The sequence below is a fragment of the Varanus komodoensis genome, unplaced genomic scaffold (genome assembly GCF_004798865.1).
Source record: "Varanus komodoensis strain SLA01 unplaced genomic scaffold, ASM479886v1 scaffold9, whole genome shotgun sequence".
Classification (NCBI taxonomy): domain Eukaryota; kingdom Metazoa; phylum Chordata; class Lepidosauria; order Squamata; family Varanidae; genus Varanus; species Varanus komodoensis.
Window position 1 is genome coordinate 19,875,840 of NW_025336598.1, and position 19,538 is coordinate 19,895,377.

A 19,538-nucleotide genomic window follows, 5' to 3' on the forward strand; every position below is an offset into this window, starting at 1 on the left:
GTTTGTGGCCTGGAGATTTGCACAGGTAACTTTTTTTTGAATGATGACAATTAAAATTAAAGCACAAACTTATGCACATTAACACATGAAAAACATCCCTACAAAGTCCAGAATTCCGTAGCTGGCTTGACCCGCTGGAGAATTCTGGGAGTCATTTTTTTCCTGTCTAAAACTCCCAGCATTCTTTAGTTAGCATGGTTGTGGAATGCAGCTACTGCAAGCAGTATCAAAGCCTATGGAAAGTCATATCCAGACTTAAGGAATTTCTCCTCATGATCTGAAACAACAAGGGCCTACAGTAGTTCTTATTTCACTCTTAAACTGTTTGGAAAAATTGGATACTAGATGATAGTAGCATGTAGAGTGTGCTCACCTTTATATTTATTTGTTTATTATTTATTAAAAACTTTTGTATGCTGTCCTTTATATAAATATCTCAGGACAACTTACAGCAATTTAAAAGAAAAAATTAAAAAAGCATCCAACAACATCCAATAACAATTAAAACAATAGCACTGTGTAAAACAATAAATAAACATTAAATAAATCAGATTAAATCCAAACAAAACAAAGCAAAAGCGACTGCAAAACCATTAAAACTATTAATTTTTTTAATACCACTTAAATAAAAAGGTTTTGACCTGGCGCCAAAAAGAGTATAAGCTTGGCGCCAGGCGTGCCTCTCTGAAGAGTGCATTCCACAGTCTGGACGCCACCACAGAGAAGGTTCTACTCCAAGTTGATGTCCATTTTACCTCTTTTAGAAAGGGTTCCCAGAGCAGGGCTTCTCCCGCAGATCTTAAGGGGCGTGAGGGCATATAAGGATGGTGACGTTCCTTCAGGTATCCTGGTCCCAAGCCGTTTAGGGCTTTATAGGTCAAAACCAGCACCTTGAATTGGGCCTGGACATCAACTGGAAGCCAGTGGAGCTAATGGAGGACCAGCATCATGTGAGAGTAATGGCCGGTCCCTGTCAGCAGCCTGGCAGCTCTATTCTGTACCAGCTGAAGTATCCAGACCGTTTTCAAGGGCAGAGTGCATTACAGTAATGGTGGTTACCAGAGCATGTATCACTGTTGCTAGGGAGTGCTTGTCCAGGTAAGGACGCAGCTGGTGGACCAATCAAAGTTGTAGGAAGGCACTCCTTGCCACCGCCACCACCTGGATTTCCAGTGACCGCTCCGGGTCAAGGAGTACTCCCAGGCTACAGACCCTGTCCTTTAGAGGGAGTGCTAGAAGTTGCCATAATCTCTTCTAGTTTACTTTGATTTCTTGACAGTTCCATGTTACAGACAATTATTCATGCTGGCTAGATCGAATGCCATTCTGTCAGGGAAGTTATTGGGATGTTTAAATAAAGCTGCCTTATTCTGAGCGGGTGTGTCACTGCCGCTCTGGCCAAATAGACACTCTCCAACATTGTCTATTGCGACATCCTTAATGTGCAAAAGATAGTTGGGTAAAACCCTATATTCAGGACTCCATATGCAATTTGAATAAATTTAGGTTTCTTTTGGCAGGGGTGGATTTTAATATTACATTGGAAGGTGCTAAGTTCTTTTCTCACTTGATTAAGATTAAAAATTACTAAATTTTTATATCATATAGATAGATCTATCAATAAACTCTTTTACCCTGCCCGGCTCCTTGTCTTTCAGCCAGAATTATTAGGCTAGTGAGTGCCAGGCTCTTTCTCACTTCAGAATTCTCTTCTCAAGAAGAACACATATCATTTCCTCTCTATTTGTTTTAGGAGAACCCTAAATATGACCCTATTCTGATCATGTTTTGAATATTAAAATTCATTTTAATTGTTTTTATTTGATATGATAAGCTTCCAAGTGATGGTAGATATTCTAAAGAGTGGCATGTGAAATAAACAAATATTTCACGTAATAGCCTTCAGAAAACAAGTTATCCTAATGTTTTGTTCTAAAGGCCATTCTCATTTTTAGTGTTACTATGCTTCACCTCCAATGCAGCATGGTGGTTGGGCTGGAGACCCTAGGAGATCCTGGTTCTATTCCTCACTTTGACCATGGGGCTTACTGGGTGACGTTGGCCAGTCACTCACTGTTGGCCTAACCTTTCTCACAGAGTTATTGTTGTGAGGATAAGATGGAATAGAGGGTTCTTTATGTGAGAAACGCAAGCGGGATATAAATATAATACATTAATAAATCTGGGGCACTTTTTAAAGGTGTTCCTATAAATATTTTTTGATACTGGTATCTAACCAGGAGCACTATGCATATGCTTCTATACAAGAAGGAAAATTTGTACACCTCTATTCCCATATAGCAGTTAGGATTTTGTGGCCGTCAACCTTTTAAAATCTGGAATGTTATTACCTGGCTATCCAGAAGGGGAAGTTTTCAGTTCCACAAGCAGTTAATTCTCTCTTTCCCACTAACCAGCAGATTGGCAGGATTTTAGCTTCTTTTACTGAAGTATGCATCCATTTAGGTTGAGATGCTCTACTCAAACTTTGTTGGATCCAGACATACACAGTGCCTGTGCTGGGAAACTGGAATATACCAAGTGTCTGCTTGTTTTAGACAGAGTATCAAATATATCCAAATATGAGATGGATTGACCCCAAAAAGGAAGTCAGAGCCTTGAATTTACAGGAGCTGTCATGATTAAGACATTTTGCAGGGGCACAGAATAAATCAGATAGTGTTTTCTTCCATGTAATATGTGTAGTGGTAGCTGCTACTTGGTAACTGTTAGGTTTGGCTAGCAGATTATGAAACTACATCCATATGGCTCTGCTTCTGTGCCTTATAATTGGTCCATGAAGCAGAAATTTATGTTATATTCTTTTCTGCGTCAGGCAAAATCCTTTTTATTTTTCCATTATTTTAATATTTAATTGATATTAACTGGAATTTTCGTATATTAATTGTCGGATGCTGTGGGTGTTGTTTTATTCTACTTATTTATTGTAAGGCATCCCGAGATGTTCTGTAGGGGACAGGATAGAGAAGCGCTTAATAAATAAATAAATAAAATTTACCATACCAAGCTTTTCCTTGTGCCAGGAAAAATATCCATTCTATGTATTTTACCACTTGCATAGAACAATGCCAGAAAAAAAGAAGAAAGATGGCAGTCTTAATCTGGAAAGCTGTGATCCAGGATGGTCTTAACATGCACACCTCCATGAAAGTTCTGTTTGTTTAATAAAATAAAGCATAATTATAGACTATTTTTTCCTTTTTTAGCATGTACAGATGAAGTATTTTACAGAAGTAATTTGGATCGGAAACTTTTGCTTAAGAAGATTACTTGTAAATGAGAAAGGTAAGTGAAATGTAAATTAAACACATACTTCTGTAGCATGGATCTGATAAACTAAGACTATTTATGTAATAACTTGGTTAGTCTTTAAGGTGCAAACTACATGATTCAATTAGTTGGTGCTTCCATAGTTAGTTGAAAATAACTGTGTGAAGAAATGGCTCTGTTAGAGAGTTAACCCTCTCCACATTTCATTTCCTTGAGCTAAATCCCAAATGTCCTGTTCAAATTGCATGGACTGGAAATGTGTAGCTGATGAGGCCCCTGCTCAGCCCTTGCCCTTTGCACTCTCTTATCGGTGATGATGGCCAGGTCTGGACAAACTCACTGAGTTTGTCTGTCTGGACAGACTTATGCTATAAGATGTCATTGAGCAAGACCTGTGTTCCAGCCATGCTACTGAAAGAAGTATTACGACCTTTATTGAGAGAGAGAGAGAGAGAGAGAGAGAGAGAGAGAGAGAGAGAGAGAGAGAGAATGATCCGGATTTCACTAATTTAGATAATTAATATCCAAATTTTGAATATGTCATTGTTGGAAGCTGTGCTTGAGCATGTTGTGACAGTCAAGCTCCATGTTTTTCTGAATGAAACCTATCAATATGCTTTTCAGTCCAATTTTGGGACAGAAGCTGCCTTGGTCACTCTAGTGGATGACTCGCATTAGGATATAGACCAGTTGAGTGTGTGTGTCCCTTTTGGACTTCTCAGCAGCACGTAGTACCAGCAAAATCCTTCTGGAGGACTGCAGGAAAGGAAAGGGCACTATACATATGTGGATGTGGATCCATTTTATATGGATTTTAACTTACTGTTTTATCTATGTTGTAAGCCGCCCCGAGGCTTCGGCGAATGGGGCGGCATAAAAATGTTTTAATAAATAAATAAATAAATAAATAAAATATGTACTTTTTGTTATAACAGATGGTACTAGAAGGCTACTTTTCAAAACACTTCAATTTAGTCAACTTTAGCTACTCTTGATTTTAACTGATTTAGTAGACTCATTTCCATCAGGTTCCAGGCTTTGTTTGGAACAAAAACAACCTTGATTGCCCTGTGGGATGACCTTTGTCAAAAGAGGCATGAGGAGTGGATGTGACCCAGTGAATTCCCTGGAATTCTTAGCAGTTTTCAGTACCATCAACCATTATATTTTTCTGGATAGGTTGTCTGGGTTGGGTGTTGGAGGCACTATATTGCTCCTGCTTGGATTTCTGATTCCAGAAGGTGCTGCCTAAGTGAAGTTCAATCTGTTCCGGAGGGAGTTGCATTATCCTTGAAGGATTATGTCTGTTGTTTTAGGGATGCTTTTGGATCCTGTGTCATTAGAGGCTCAGCTGGACTTGCTGGCACAGAAACTTTTTATCAGCATAAGCTATTAGCCAACTACACCTTATCCAAGCAGAGACAGTTTAGCTATAATTATCCACACTGTAGTAAGCTTTTGTCTGATTTACTGTAGTGCATTATGAGGACAGCCCAAAAACTCCAAAATAGAACAGCAAGATTCTTAATAGGGACTGGCCAAAGTGATCATATGACTTTTCCGTGTGCATTCGCCAGCCAGCCCATGACCAGGCCCAATTCAATGTATAATCAAAGCCCTAAACTATTTGGGGCCAGGTTACCTGAGAGATTGTCTCCTTCCATATATGCCTGTCCAGTATCTAGCGTTGTCTTTATCAGTCCTCTGAGACCACCACCACCCCTTCAACAAAGGAAGTGAGATGGGTGGGTACTAAAAAGCAAGGAGGTCCCTAGTCATGGAGTAAGTTTCCTATGTTCTGTTCTTTCACCAAAGGTGAAGAGTATATTTTGCAAGGCATTTCAGTTTTTCCTTTGTGTTGTTTTAAATCTATTATTGTATTTTAAATCTTCACATTGCTGCAAGATTTCACCTTAGTTTTTATTTTATACAGTAGTTGTAAATGTTCCTGTTGTATGTTATGATGCTGTATTGTTTTAATTGTTGTAAACTTCCCTGAGAACCTCAGCTATTGGGTGGTATAACAATTTTAAAAATAAACACGTTTTTAAAAATTAAAAGAGAGACAGAAGCAATGTGGGGAAAACAACTGAGGGAAAATTTAGCAGGGAGAGATCTGCAGTGGGATAAAGAGAAGCTTCAGGTGAATGATTTAGCTCAGATTTAACATATGTATGCAAGCACAACCTTCCACAGAATCACTGCTTTACTCATAATCTGAGCCCCTGTGATTGCATGCAGCTGCAGTTGTCCCTTTGTTACAGCAGGTTAGCACATCTACTCTTCTATTTTGAATGAATATCCAAAAAGTAATCCCTTTTTAATGAAAGAAGACTAGAATAAACAAGGAATGTTGTTTGGATGTGAGAGTCTAAGAAGGTTAGGTGAATTTAAAAGAAGTATTGTGAGAGAGCTCAGTTGAACTAACTTTAGTAGATACAGCTCATCCCTTTCCACATGTAAATCTGGCACTGATGTTAACATGAAGGGGAAAGTATGATTAAATGAACCTGAGTTTGTCAGATCTTAGGATTAGAATCAATTACCACACTGAACAGCATAGCACCACACATTAAATTACATATAATAAAATTATATGCATATTAATTGGAAGTACCAATCCATTCATTGGTGCTTGTTTAAATTTATTAGGGAAGAAGTGCTTGTTAGTTGCAAAGTCGTGCCCGACCCATGACGACCCCATGGACAACATTCCCCCAGGCTCTCCTGTCATCCACCATCACTCAGAGTCCACCCAAGCTCACATCCACTGCCTCAGTGACTCCATCTAGCCACCTCATCCTCTGCCATCCTCTGCCATCCCCTTCTCCTTTTTCCAACAATTGTGCCCAGCATCAGGGTCTTCTCAGTGAATTGTTCCTTCTCATTAGGAGGCAAAAGTATTTGAGTTTCGTTTTCAGTATCTGGCCTTCTAAAGAGCAGTCAAGGTTGATCTCCTTTATGATCAACTGGTTTGATCTCTTTGCAGTCCAAGGGACTCCCAAGAGTCTTCTCCAGCACCACAGTTCAAAGGCCTCAATTCTTCAGCGCTTCCTTATGGTCCAACTTTCACAGCCATACATTGCAACTGGGAAAACCATAGCTTTGACTATACAAACTTTTGTCAGCAGGGTGATGTCTCTGCTTTTTAGTATGCTGTCTAAATTTGCCATAGCTTTCCTCCCAAGGAGTAAGCGTCTTTTAAGTTCGCTTACTGCAGTCACCATCTGCAGTGATCTTGGAGCCCAAGAAAATAAAATCTGTCACTACCTCCATTTCTTTCCCATCTATTTGCCAGAGAGTGATAGAACCAGATGCCGGGATCTTCGTTTTCTTAATGTTGAGTTTCAAGCCAACTTTTATGCTCTCCTCTTTCACCAGCATCAAGCGGCTCTTTAGTTCCTCTTCACTTTCTGCCATTAGAGTGGTATCATCTGCATATCTGAGGTTGTTGATATTTCTCCTGGCAATCTTAATTCCAACTGGTGATTCATCTAGGCCAGCCTTTCACATGATGTGCTCTGCGTATAAGTTAAACAGGCAGGGGGACATTATACAGCCTTGCCATACTCCTTTCCCAGTTTTAAACCAATCAGTAGCTCCATGTCCAGTTCTCACTGTTGCTTCTTGTCCCACATACAGGTTTCTCAAGAGATAAATAAGATGTTCTGGTACTCCCATCTCTTTAAGAACTTGCCACGATTTGTTGTGATCCGCACAATCAAATGCTTTAATGTAGTCAATGAAGCAGAAGTAGATGTTTTTCTGGAACTCCCTAGCTTTCTCCATGATCCAGCGTATGGATGCTGGCAATTTGATCTCTAGTTCCTTTGCCTCTTTGAAACCCTGTCTGTACTTCTGGTAGTTCTCGGTCCACATATTGCTGGAGCCTAGCTTGTAGGATTTTGAGCATAACTTTGCTTGCATGTGAAATGAGTGCAATGGTATGGTAGTTCGAACATTCTTTGGCATTGCCCTTCTTTGGGATTGGAATGTAAACTGACCTTTTCCAATCCTGTGGCCACTGTTGAGTTTTCCAAATTTGCTGGCATATTGAGTGTTTTACTGCATCATCTTTTAGAATTTTGAATAGCTCAGCAGGAATACTGTCGCCTCCACTATCTTTGTTGTTGCTCAGGCTTCCTAAGGACCATTTGACTTCACATTCCAGGATGTCAGCGACCACCCCATCGTGGTTATCAGGGACGTTAAGCTCTTTCTGTATAGTTCTTCTGTGTAATCTTGCCACCTCTTCTTAATCTCTTCTGTTTTGGTTAAGTCCCTGCAATTTTTGTCCTTTGTCATGCCCATCTTTGCATGAAACGTTCCCTTCGTATCTCCAGTTTTCTTGAAGAGATCTCTGGTCCTCCCTATTCTGTTGTTTTCCTCTATTTTTTTATACTGTCCATTTAAGAAGTCCTTCTTACCTCCTCAAGCAATTCTCTGAAATTCTGCATTTAATTCCCTTTCCCCCTTGCCTTTTGCTTCCCTTCTTTCCTCAGCTATTTGTAAAGCTTCATCAGACAGCCATTTTGCTTTCTTGCATTTCCTTTTCTTTGAGATGGTTTTAGTTGCTGCCTCTTGTACAATGTTGTGAACCTCTGTCCATAGTTCTTCAGGCACTCTGGCTGTCAGATCTAATTCCTTAAATCTATTTGTCACCTCTACTGTATATTCATCAGGAATATGATTTAGGTCATACCTGAGTGGCCTAGTGCTTTTCCCTACTTTCTTCAATTTAAGCCTAAATTTTGCAACGAGAAGCTCATGATCTGAGCCACACTCAGCTCCTGGTCTAGTTTTTACTGACTGCATAGAGCTTCTCCATCTTTGGCTGCAAAACACATAAGCAGTCTAATTTCTGTGCTGACCATCTGGTGATGTCCATGTGTAGAGTCATCTCTTGAGTTGTTGGGAAAGGGTGTTTGCTATGACCAGCGTGTTCTCTTGACAAAATTCTACCAGCCTTTGCCCTGCTTTATTTTGTACTCCAAAGCCAAACTTGCCTGTTATTCTGGTTATCTTTTGACTTCCTACTTTAGCATTCCAATCCCCCATGATGATAAGGACATCATTTTTTGGTGTTATTTCTAGAAGGTGTTGTAGGTCTTCATAGAACCAGTCATCTTCAGCCTCGTCAGAATCAGTGGTTGGGGCATAGACTTGGACTACTGCGATGTTGAATTGTTTGCCTTGGATTCAAACTGAGATCATTCTGTCATTTTGGAGATGGTATCTCAGTACTGCTTTTCCTACTCTTTTACTGACTATGATGGCTACTTCTGAGGGATTCTGGCCTGCAGTAGTATACATGATGATCATCTGAATTAAATTCACCCATTCCTGTTCAATTTAGTTCGCTGATTCCCAAGCTGTTGATGTTCAGTCTTGTCATCTCTTGTTTGACCACATCCAGCTTGCCTTGATTCATAGATCTTACATTCCAGGTTCCTATGGAGTATAGATCTTTACAACATCAGATTCTCCTTTCACCACCAGATACATCTGCAACTGAGTGTCCTTTCGGCTTTGACCCAGTTGCTTCATTCTTTCTGGCGCTACTAGTACTAGCCCTCTGCTCTTCCCCAGTAGCATATTGGACACCTTCGGACCTGAGGGGCTCATCTTCCTGCATCATATCTTTTTGCCTTTTGGTAGTGTTCATGGGGTTTTCATGGCAAAGATACTGGAGTGGGTTGCCATTTCCTTCTCCAGTGGATCACGTTTTGTCAGAGCTCTCTGCTATGACCTGTCCATCTTGGATGCCCCTGCATGACATAGCTTATAGCTTCATTGCACTACAAAGCCCCTTCGCCACGGCAAGGCAGTGATCCATGAAGGGGAGGGAAGAAGAACCATTGTCTATAGTGACTTCTTGATAAAAATGTAGTGTTGTGTTCTAAGAACTGAACAGGATACTATCTTCCTGATTTCATATCTTTCACTACTTTCCTGTTTGCCTAGGTGATTGTGGATATTAAAAAGCTCTATACTTCTGGAATGCAAGGTGGTGTTGTCAAACCAAGGACTTGTTCTGCTTTTTCCAAAAGTGGAGAGAGAGGCACCATTTTTCTATTGCATCCTATTACAAAAAGTTTTAGGATGATCGTACAATAAAAATAAACAACAGTAGCTTATTTTCCTTCTCCATGCATGCTGGTTGCAGGTTATCTAATTAGCATAATTACCCTAATTGGGAATGGGTTGTTGTGATAGCCAAACCTTGCAAATTTCCAAAACACTCTGGCTTTTTCTAGAGTTCTGGAGTTTAAGCATGGCTTGAAGCTCCTCCAGCACTTTCGCTGGGTTCAAACATCATGCTAAGCCTTGTGCAGTACAGGTAAATAAACTATGCAGCTTGCAATTGACATGGTGAATTAATAAAACCATGGCATATTTCCCTTGTGTAATCATGAAAACCTTCCCAGTAAGTTCCAAGATATTGCCAAGCAATTGGCACTCCAGTGATTGCCTAATTCACTTCTGGAGTTCAGTGGCCTGGAACAGGGTCAAAGTAAATGAAATGGTTTAACAATAGATATGCATGGATTTTTACAGTTGAATTCTGGAAGAGAAACCCTAAGAAATAGCTAATCTTGTTTAAAGCTTGGGGACAAATTAAAATTGAAGCATTTTCTAATGGCTGTAATTCCTCAAGGAACATGGCACCTTCTATTTGCATGAATTTTTTTGACTGATTTTAAGAGGAATCAGGCCAGCTCCATGAGTAGGGAGGATCGAAATTGAGGGTTCTGTTTTCCTCCCTGCATAATTACTGGAAAAAAAAAAGTTTTCCCCTTTGTTCTCTTGTTTTGATTGTATGGTGACTTGGTATAAAACTGATGGGATGACTGCATGAATCACTTGGGGGGCACTGCCCTATTCTTGTGCAATACTTTTATATTTGTTAAAATGGGGTGACATTGGGGTTCATTGTGCATGTGATTTGTCCATTTGGAAAACTCAACTTCATGTGCTCTTATTCATGGAGGATAAAGTTATCAGTGGCTTCTAGTCATAATGGCTATGCATTAGATTCAGTACCAGTATGCCTCTGAACATAGTAGCTTATATTTCTTCTCCAGGTGTGTTCTGTTGTGGACTTCCATGGGCACTGTATTATTCACTAAGTGAACAATATACTAGATAGGTAGGAATTCGAACTGATTCAGCATGACTATTTTGTGTTATTGCCAACAGTTCGGACATATTCATGCATGTATCCATTGTAGACAGAGTTACCTGTATACAGCCCAGAAAGTCGTGCTTGAAATTATTGCGTGCTGTTCTATCTATCTATCTATCTATCTATCTATCTATCTACCTAATAAAATAAATAAATAAATAAATATGTATAATTTTGAATAGTGAGGCAAGAAAGAATGAGGAGAAGCAAGGATTTATCCCAGTTTTGCATATTTTACCCAAGGTTGAAGCTCCTCATAGACCTATTGCTTTTTAAAAATCAAGCTGTTTTTACTATGGACAAAAAGTTATAACAAACAATTGAAGATGACTTTAGATTATCAATTTACAGCAACAGCAAATGCAAAAACATGGTAAACAAAATCCCTTAAATGAACCTGTCATAAGCTGCTTTTTAGGGCCTCCCAAAGTAATGAGAGTTAAAGAATTGCAAGATGCAAGATAGCAATATTTAAGCAAATACTAGAAGAGCGACGATATAGAGAGAATTGTTCCTTATTAAATTAGACTTCAAGCTATTTGCAGATTAAACAAGAATGGCCTTACAAAGAAAGTTCTGAAGGCTTGTATAAATGTGGAGAGCAAAAGTGAGGCGGGAGGACATTAAAAGGATTATCCTTTCCCATATGAACTTACCCATAGTATAAAGATCTTATACCCTTCTTTCAGGGTTCCAAGAGAAGGCGTTAACTAGTGCAGCAGTCATTTACAACTTATGGCTGTCCAGATATTTTTGGCTACAACTTTTATCAGCCCTAGCCTGAATAATCACTGGTGATGGATAATGGGGGAAGATAAGCCAAAACTAGCAAGCTATTTGCCCCCATGAAGAAAACCTCTGTGAAAACAGTATGTTTAGCAGTAAAGTCTAGACTTTCGAACTCTCTTCCTAAGTAACTTGTTCCATCCTTGTGGTGCTGGCCTTTGCCCACCAAAAAAAAGGGGGAAGAAAACATTTTCTGCAAAATGAAATTAAAAAGGGGGATGCATGCTGAAAATCAAAGGGATCTGTTCAGTCTGAAGGCATCAAAGAAGCAGTTGATCCTGGCAAACACAGTTCAGTCGGACTCGGGCACTGAGTCCATTCTGCACCTTTGTGATCCTGGAATGTGTGACAGATGGGAAATGATTACTGAGACAATCAAGTGAGAATTATGGTCTGAAAAAAATGCAGTTGAAGCTGCAAATTAACTCCAGTTCAATGACCTGATGGTCTATCCTACCCTTAAAGGGAATAGTATTTCATTTCCTTGATAACAGTAATGGAATGCAATGCATTTTCACATCCCCCAACTGAAGCATCTCTTTCAGTTATGCATATATTCAATACTAGTGCCATACTAGTTGTTTCTGAAATCAGGTTCTGGATACTTTCAGCTAACAAAATGTACAATTTTAGAAACCATTTGTACTTTTTCAAATTGTCAAGATTTCTAGGGGTTCAGTTCCGATATGGACTATGTTTGCAGAAGACCTTTTATGAGTTTACTGGCCATGATTGTTTGTCATGTTGTACAAACCTGACCAATTCATAACATGTCATCCCAATAACTTAACAGCTGGCTTTTGATCCAGATTCTGATCCCCAAGTGGAGTTGCTCTCAAAACCATTTTTTCAACACACATAAATTTGCTCAATAAAACCTTTTATTTTAAAAACTTTTAGCTACACTTGTGCAGCTATTTAATTTGAAGTCTTGACTGGAACAATGACCTGGAACATTTCAGCTGTCAAACTGCAGCAGGTATGGGTACTCTGAACATTGTCCAGATCTTGACAGCTGTCCAAAAATGAACTGTCAAGAAAAAGCAAAGGTGTGAGTAATTTTTGTTTACATAAGGGGAATGATGTGAAAAGGGAATAGTTATACCTTTTCTTTGAAAAATTTATGTGTATGTTTCCGTTAAGCAACAGAGCAACCAGTTGTACTGTCAAGACTTCCTTTCTAAAATTGAATGAGAATTTGGACAGCCAGCTGTCAAAACTTATTTTCTCAAGAAGAAATTTTGCAAGTTCTCTAACACCTAGAGGCTCAGGAAACATTGCAAAACATGGGGGAGTGGAGGATCTTGCCACAAAGTGTGTGCAAATCACACTAGCCCCTTTTTGTGAGTAAAGATCACTCATACATTTTCTTTCTCATACCAGCTTTTCTTTTGACAAATGTAAAGAGAAACCAAGCTGGGGCAGAGGATAATTTGGAGCCTCTTCTGGGGAATGTACAAGTTAATATCTGCTACAGCCTGGAGGGAGGGACTCCCCGAGGACATGGCACCAGCTGAGACTTTAAATATAATACAAGAATTGTATATAATGCTCTTTCTCTCTCTGTGTTAAAGTTCTGGCAACTACTGATACCCCTCCAAGGTGCTACTTGGGCACTTTGAAGGGCTGTCAGTAGATGTTAAAATGGGGAGTGTCATCTCTCCAGCGAAAAGGGTACATGGAAAAAAGCTGGCAAGCCAAAAACAGCTAATAATCATAGCAGAAGAGAGAAACAATGGGAGGAGTGATACCTGTGGAAAGACTGGAGTGGGGGGGGGGGCTGGCAACCCATGATGAGCCCCACCATCTGTCAGGTGTACCCTGGGTTGTTTTGCTTATTGCCAGGGTGAGTTAGTGTGATGTGTGCATGCAGCCATGATACAATAATTTACACAAGTACATAGGAATATGTAGGCTATGGCCAGTGTCTGTGAGGCCTTTGCATTTCCAAGCTCCATATACTTTGTATCTCCTAATGCAAATCATAGTATTTATTTAAAACTTTGTATATCCTCCAGTACCAAATGGTCTCAGGATGGTCTTACAATAAAAGGAAGTGGTACTAAGTAGTATTAAGTATTAAGATTTTGCAATGTTAGCCTAGTTTCAAAAGCTCTCTACAAATGGTCGGGTCAGACTCCGGCAAGAGCAATTTCTCTGTCCCTCAAGATTTTGCCCCTTCTTTTGAAGTCTTCCTTTATCATCAGTTTTGGGAAGATTCTCATTAAATTTGGATTACATTAACCAAAGTCAATTTTTAACTTATAGGAGCCTCCTGTTGTCTTATTTAACTCTCTGCTGCTGTTAACTGCCCAGAGAGCTTTGGCTTTTGGCCGGTTTAGAAATTAAATAAATGGATGAATTTATTACTATGATCCTCAAATCTCCTTTTATTCATCTCTCTGATGCATATTCGCTCTCATGCAAACAGTTCCTGACATTCACATGTCAAACTGAACTTGAACAGAGATGCTAATCTTTCTACCCAAGCTTAGACTTAGTAACAGGAAAAAGACCACGTTTGGCTGCTAAAATGCAAGTGCCGCATGACCCTGTTTCTAGAACAAAACCCCTTGATGTCGTATCTAGAGGATGAGCCAATGTGTCAGTTGCGTTTTCACCATAAGCAGTTGCATTATCTCCACTTTTTTCCAGTACCTTTTTGTGAAAAAAATGTGTGTCTTGGTGTCTTATCAATTAACCAACCAAATAAAATTTCCAACCATCTGCCTGGGGCAAATTGAGTAGGCACAGCTGTTCCCAGCACAGAAAAGACTGTGTTCTGTGTTGTACCTGAGTGCTATGTAAGCTGTTAAAAATGAGGAATGTGTCAGAATAAAGACATTGCAGCTCTAGTTAGGCAGCACAAACATGTCTGAATAAACTGCAGTTCAAATCCAGACGTACGTACTTATTTTATTTATAGGCTACTGAATAACTTAACAAAGGTAGTGCTTGCTTGTGCGCTCTCTCTCTCTCTCTCTCTCTCTCTCTCTCTCTCTCTCTCCACACACACACACACACACACACACACTAATGAGAAAAAGTCACATTCTGTGGCTGTTGAATACTTAGTTAAAAGTGCTTAGGGTGCTTTCTTCTTTAGTTAACAGTGAATATTATCTGTTGTTTTATTTATATATTTTTGTAAGCTTGGTTACTTTAAATTTTTAAAAATACAAAAGAATAGAAAATGAAAATAGCTCACTTAAACGCCAAGACAGCATGATTTAATAGTTAATGTTAATGACTTCAATCCCTGTGTTTTTGCTGTTGTTATGTGCCATGTCCTTTTCTTTTTCTGCATTCAACTTTCCCTAGCATGATTATCTTCTCCAGGGAGTTTGTCTTCTCATGATGTGTCTAAAGTATGACAACCTCAGTTTTGTCATTTTTGCTTCTATGGAAAGTTCTGGTTTGATTTGATCTCACGAACCATGTGTTTATCCTTCTGTTGATCCAGGGTAATCGCAAAGGTCTCCTGCAGCACCATGTTCTGAATACATTGATTCAATTCCTATTTGAGCATAAAGCATGGTGATGTTGAGTTTATCATGCTAACACCCAGGTTCACCTAAGTCTTGCCAAAACTTGTGCAGAGGTGTTGGACTATACCCCCATCATTTCCACATTGCTTTGAATGATCGAGGTCATAGTCCAACACATCTTAGAGGCAGAAGATTAGGGAAAGTTGACCTAGAGCCATCTCTACTGTTTGGCATTCATCAGGAAAAAGCTGACTCTTAAGCTTTTGGTAGTGGCTGATACTGTTTTATTGATAGTGTGGGATTTCTGTTGCATCCTTAGTGGTAATTTTCCGGTTAACTGCTTTTAGAGGCTGTATGTTTTAATTTTTATTCATCTTTATATTGGTTTTAAGTTAATGGACTCCTACTGTTTGATTATATATTGGTCTAGGAGGATTTATAAGGTTTAAAAACCTGCTGTGGAGTGGGGTGGGAGATGACCATGCATGCCACTTAGAATTCTTTGGAGGGAGAGTTGTAATGTGATTATTTGTGACTTGTAACAAAAATAATTTGTGTTCTTTTGCTCTTATAGGAAACTTGACTCATTAACATGTCAAAGAGTTGAAGACTCACTGATGTACATGGGAGAGCTGTAGTTTTTGACTTCTTGTGTGAAACTCCCAAGATTCATTATAGAAATCTGGATGGATTCCTACTGAATGATGCCCACATGAGCAAGCTTCCAGGAACTGTACCTCCAGACTCCATTCTAGAAATAGCAGTCTTTGAGGAAATGCTGGATTCAGTCAAATGTGTTTTAGTTGGAGATGCCGCTGTTGGGAAGACAGCGCTGCTGCTGCGTTTTACATCTGAGACGTTTCCAGACACCTATAGGCCAACTGTGTATGACAACACAGGGGTTGATGTTTTCCTGGATGGCGTCCAGATTAGTTTAGGCCTTTGGGACACAGCTGGGAGTGACTCCTTCAAAGGGATTCGTCCTCTTTCTTATCAGCAGGCTGACGTGGTATTAATGTGTTACTCAGTGGCCAATCGCAGCTCATTCCTCAGCTTGAGGAACAAATGGGTTACAGAGATCAGGACCCATTTGCCCAGAATCCCAATTTTAGTGGTAGCTACCCAGACGGACCAGAGGGAAATGGGACCCCATAGTGCTACCTGTATCAGCCCAGTGCATGGGAAACGACTGGCAAAGGACATCCGAGCAAAGGGTTATGTGGAGTGCTCCTCCCTCACCAATAGAGGGGTACAGCAGGTGTTTGAGTGTGCTGTCCGGACTGCAGTGAATCAAGCAAGAAAACGAGCCCGGAGGAGTCTTTTTTCTATTAATGAGTGTAAGGTTTTTTAACTTCCATTCAATGTCCTAATTTGTCAAAACAAATCTATTTCTTTCTTATGGCAGAAAGTTTATGACAAACAATTAAAAACATGAACACACTATGTTAGCATTGATGGTGGGACACTCAAATCACCTCAGGAACTTTTTGTCTGAAAGGCATAGCATACGGTCTTCCCCTCTAAAATGACAAGCTGACTCTCTAAATGGAAGGAAAGCCAACTTGCGGGCAGCAATATGATCATTGTTATTGAGAACTTTTAAAGCATAGCCACTTAATACTGAAAGTATGATCGATTTCAGTAAAAAATCAGAGCTGGCATTCTATATCTGATGTTAGATGATCTTGTAAAGGTTGTGTTTTGTTTTATTTGTCCCAGTGTTACCAGTATGCTTTCTTTCAAAGTATGGTGAAAACTAGTTTAAGGAGGGTGCTAGAAATTCTCATATTGACAAATAAACCCTCACAGATCAGTTCCCAGAATTCCCTGGGGAGATGAATTAAATCAATATAAAGCTGTACTTTAGCTACACCTACATTTTTCATAAAGTTTAACCTATAATTTATATTTTCTTCATCCCTGGATTCAGTATCAACCTGATAGTCTCTCTTCCAGAATAAAAGCACTAGTGTGAAACATTATCTGTGTACAGGTTGGAAACTTCACTGGCTCTGGCGCAGCCACTAAGCTAAGGGGAGAGGTTCCCATTTCATGTTTTTAATAGCAAGGGAGCAAAAAGAATTCCCCTAGGCATAAATATACCATCTTGGAAACATCATGAGAGCCTAATGTTTCATCCACCTAGGAGTGAAAACAGATTTCTTCATCAAAATGCAAGCAATACTTTTGTATGTTATGGGACAAGATATAAACACAGGGAAATAGTAAAACTGCAACTTTTTATTCTGAGAGGGCCTCTATGTGTGACGTAGGTTAATGAATGGACAGAAATGAATAGAGCAAAGCATTCTTCACCACAAAAACTCCATGCCTAATCAAGCTACATCTTCTGCCTGCAAGCTGTTGTTAAAGGCTTGGGAGCATTGCCAGAAAAAAGCTGGCAACCTTAGCAAATATGATTCTGTGGGAGAAAATTGGATTTAAAGCCAAGGTCAAAAGAAAGTTGCATATGTATGTAAGACGTGGATATGTGAAATGAAACATATATTTTAATGCTGTTAAAACTCCCTAAAAAGCCAGACTTTCTTTACTGAAAACTCTTGGTGTAGGTACTAATGAGATAATTAGTAGCTTCTTTGTAGGGTAATCAGATAAATTCATCTATTACATTATTAGCTAGAATCTTCACCAGGTCAGATCTTCCCATTTATCTGATTATGATAAGGTAGCCTCTAGTAAGGTAGTATTTTTTGAATTTATGACCACACTAATCTTTTCCATAATCTGCATATACTGTCTCCCCTGTTCTCACCCTAGACCAGAACTGCCTTGCTGGGTCAGACCAGAGTCCATCTAGTTAGTCCAGCATCCTTTTTCCAACAGCAGTCAGGATCATTTCTCTGGAAACTCACAAGCAAGGCATGAAGGGAACAACCGTTCTCCATTTATCTCTTGCCTGTTATTGGTAGGTACAGTAACTTCCTTATTGTAATTCCCTCTGAGGAAGCATGCCAAGGATTGCACTCCTTGAATGTGCCTAGAAACTTAAAGCTATTCAAACAAATGGCCATTGTTGCATCTTGTGATGACTTGCACAGGCTGCTTTTGCATTGTGCAAAGAAGTATTCCTAGAAATTACTTCAAAATTTAACCCGGAGGCCTGGAATTCCTTGTCCAATCTTGCTAGTCTGCATACACTGTTGGTATTGTACATGTGGAGCTCCTATGTGGAATTACCTCCCTCCTGTTCCTGTATATTTATTGACACAATCTGCAGACATTAGGAGCGGTAATACTTATTTTCATACCATAAATGGTTTGCTTTCCTGATATTTGCCAGTCTAGTTTTTAGTAAAGGCTGTAGGGCAAACCAAGACATTCTGCCTGATTCAGACAACTCTAGTTCTACCTTCATTTGCACAGAACTATATTATCAAAGTGCACACACATTCCTGATGCTGGCTTTTTGCCTATCTGCCATAGTGCAACAAATGATGGACTGTGAATGCAGGAAGTTGCTATCTAGACATGTAACCAGTAGATCAGGAAAACCCATTCAGTGCTTTATCACAAATGTTTTTGTGGTCTTGGTTCAGCTACCAGTGATTACACTGGCAAGATTATTCTAGCTTTTTGCTGGTTGCAACAGCAAAGGGGCAGAAATTTGAGTGGGCAGAATGGAAACTGCTTCCCAGTTTAAGGTGTTCGTCAACTCTACACTTAAATTAGACATCAGTGAAAGAGATTAATGCAGACTGAAGTGTCATTTCCTGTACAAACTAGAAACTTTAAAGCCATGTAGAGTTGTGCTGATTTCTGTGAGGCTTGTTCAGAGTACATTGTTTATCTCAACCTTCTGTTTCTATTATTAACAATCGCTTTTCAATGAGCACTAAACTGATATACTCCACTTTAACATGCACATTTCTGAACCGTTTTTCTTGAAATGTTAAAATAAAATTATTTGTAGCAAATGTCTTTTCATTCCTTAAAAATGATTAAGTTGCCAGCTGACAAAGGAATGTTGGGCCTGTTCCTGTCTTTTACCAGTTGATCAACAGGAATCAGCAACAGAACCTTTTTGTGAGTACAGAGATGAGCCCAACTGTCTAATAGTATCTGTATATGAAATGGCTATAAAGCCACAAGAGCACAACCTGAAAAAAAATATGGACAAACTTGATGTGTAAAAATCTGTGGCTGAAATTCAAATAGTTGGCATTAACTTGGCAAGATTTAACTCAAAAAAAAAAAAAAAAAAACAGCACTGCCACTTTACAAGCTTGAAAGGAAGACAATTGTGCTTGCCCCCATCCCAAATGTTGGGCAGCACACCTGGAATCCTGGTCACTTGCAGGTACAGGAAGGAGGATCAAAGAAATATTTTGCAAAGCTTCCAGATTAATCTTATCATTGATCAGCCAGTTAATATAAAAGTGTAAGAGGAATTTAATGGGTTGCAACCTGGTTACCTTACACACATCAAAATCTTGCTTATATCCTGTGGTATAGTAAAGCTATCAGACTACATTCAAATTTCTACTCAGCCACCCCAAGTCTATTGCTGTCCTCAGACTTAATCTACTTTATAGGGTAATGGTGACAATAAAATAGAGGCTGGATTGAATCAGATATACTACCTGCTGGCAGGGAAAGGGCAGGATATAAGGAAGGTTAGGAAACTTTCTTCAGCTTTAAGTCTTCTGCCGAATGAATAGGGCAGGATGGGAGGGGCTGCTATTCAGGAACTTTACAACCAGATGATTTGCCCCTCTGGTTTGGGCCAATGGTCCATTCAACTTTTTGCTTCCAAGCAAATCAAAGGG

At 39.5% G+C, this 19,538-nt stretch overlaps 1 protein-coding gene across 2 annotated transcripts in view; it reads left to right on the plus strand.

Annotated features, from left to right (window-relative positions):
* The window catches only part of RHOH (ras homolog family member H), a 21,574-nt gene extending 2,897 nt beyond the window's left edge, over positions 1-18,677 (plus strand). For both annotated transcript variants that reach the window (XM_044418379.1, XM_044418378.1), the window contains 2 exons: positions 3,228-3,306; positions 15,326-18,677. In XM_044418379.1, coding sequence (XP_044274314.1) covers positions 15,464-16,102 — 639 coding nt within the window. In that variant the 5' untranslated portion in view covers positions 3,228-3,306; positions 15,326-15,463 and the 3' untranslated portion in view covers positions 16,103-18,677. The remainder of the gene's footprint in view (positions 1-3,227; positions 3,307-15,325) is intronic.
* Positions 18,678-19,538: the final 861 nt, after the last annotated feature.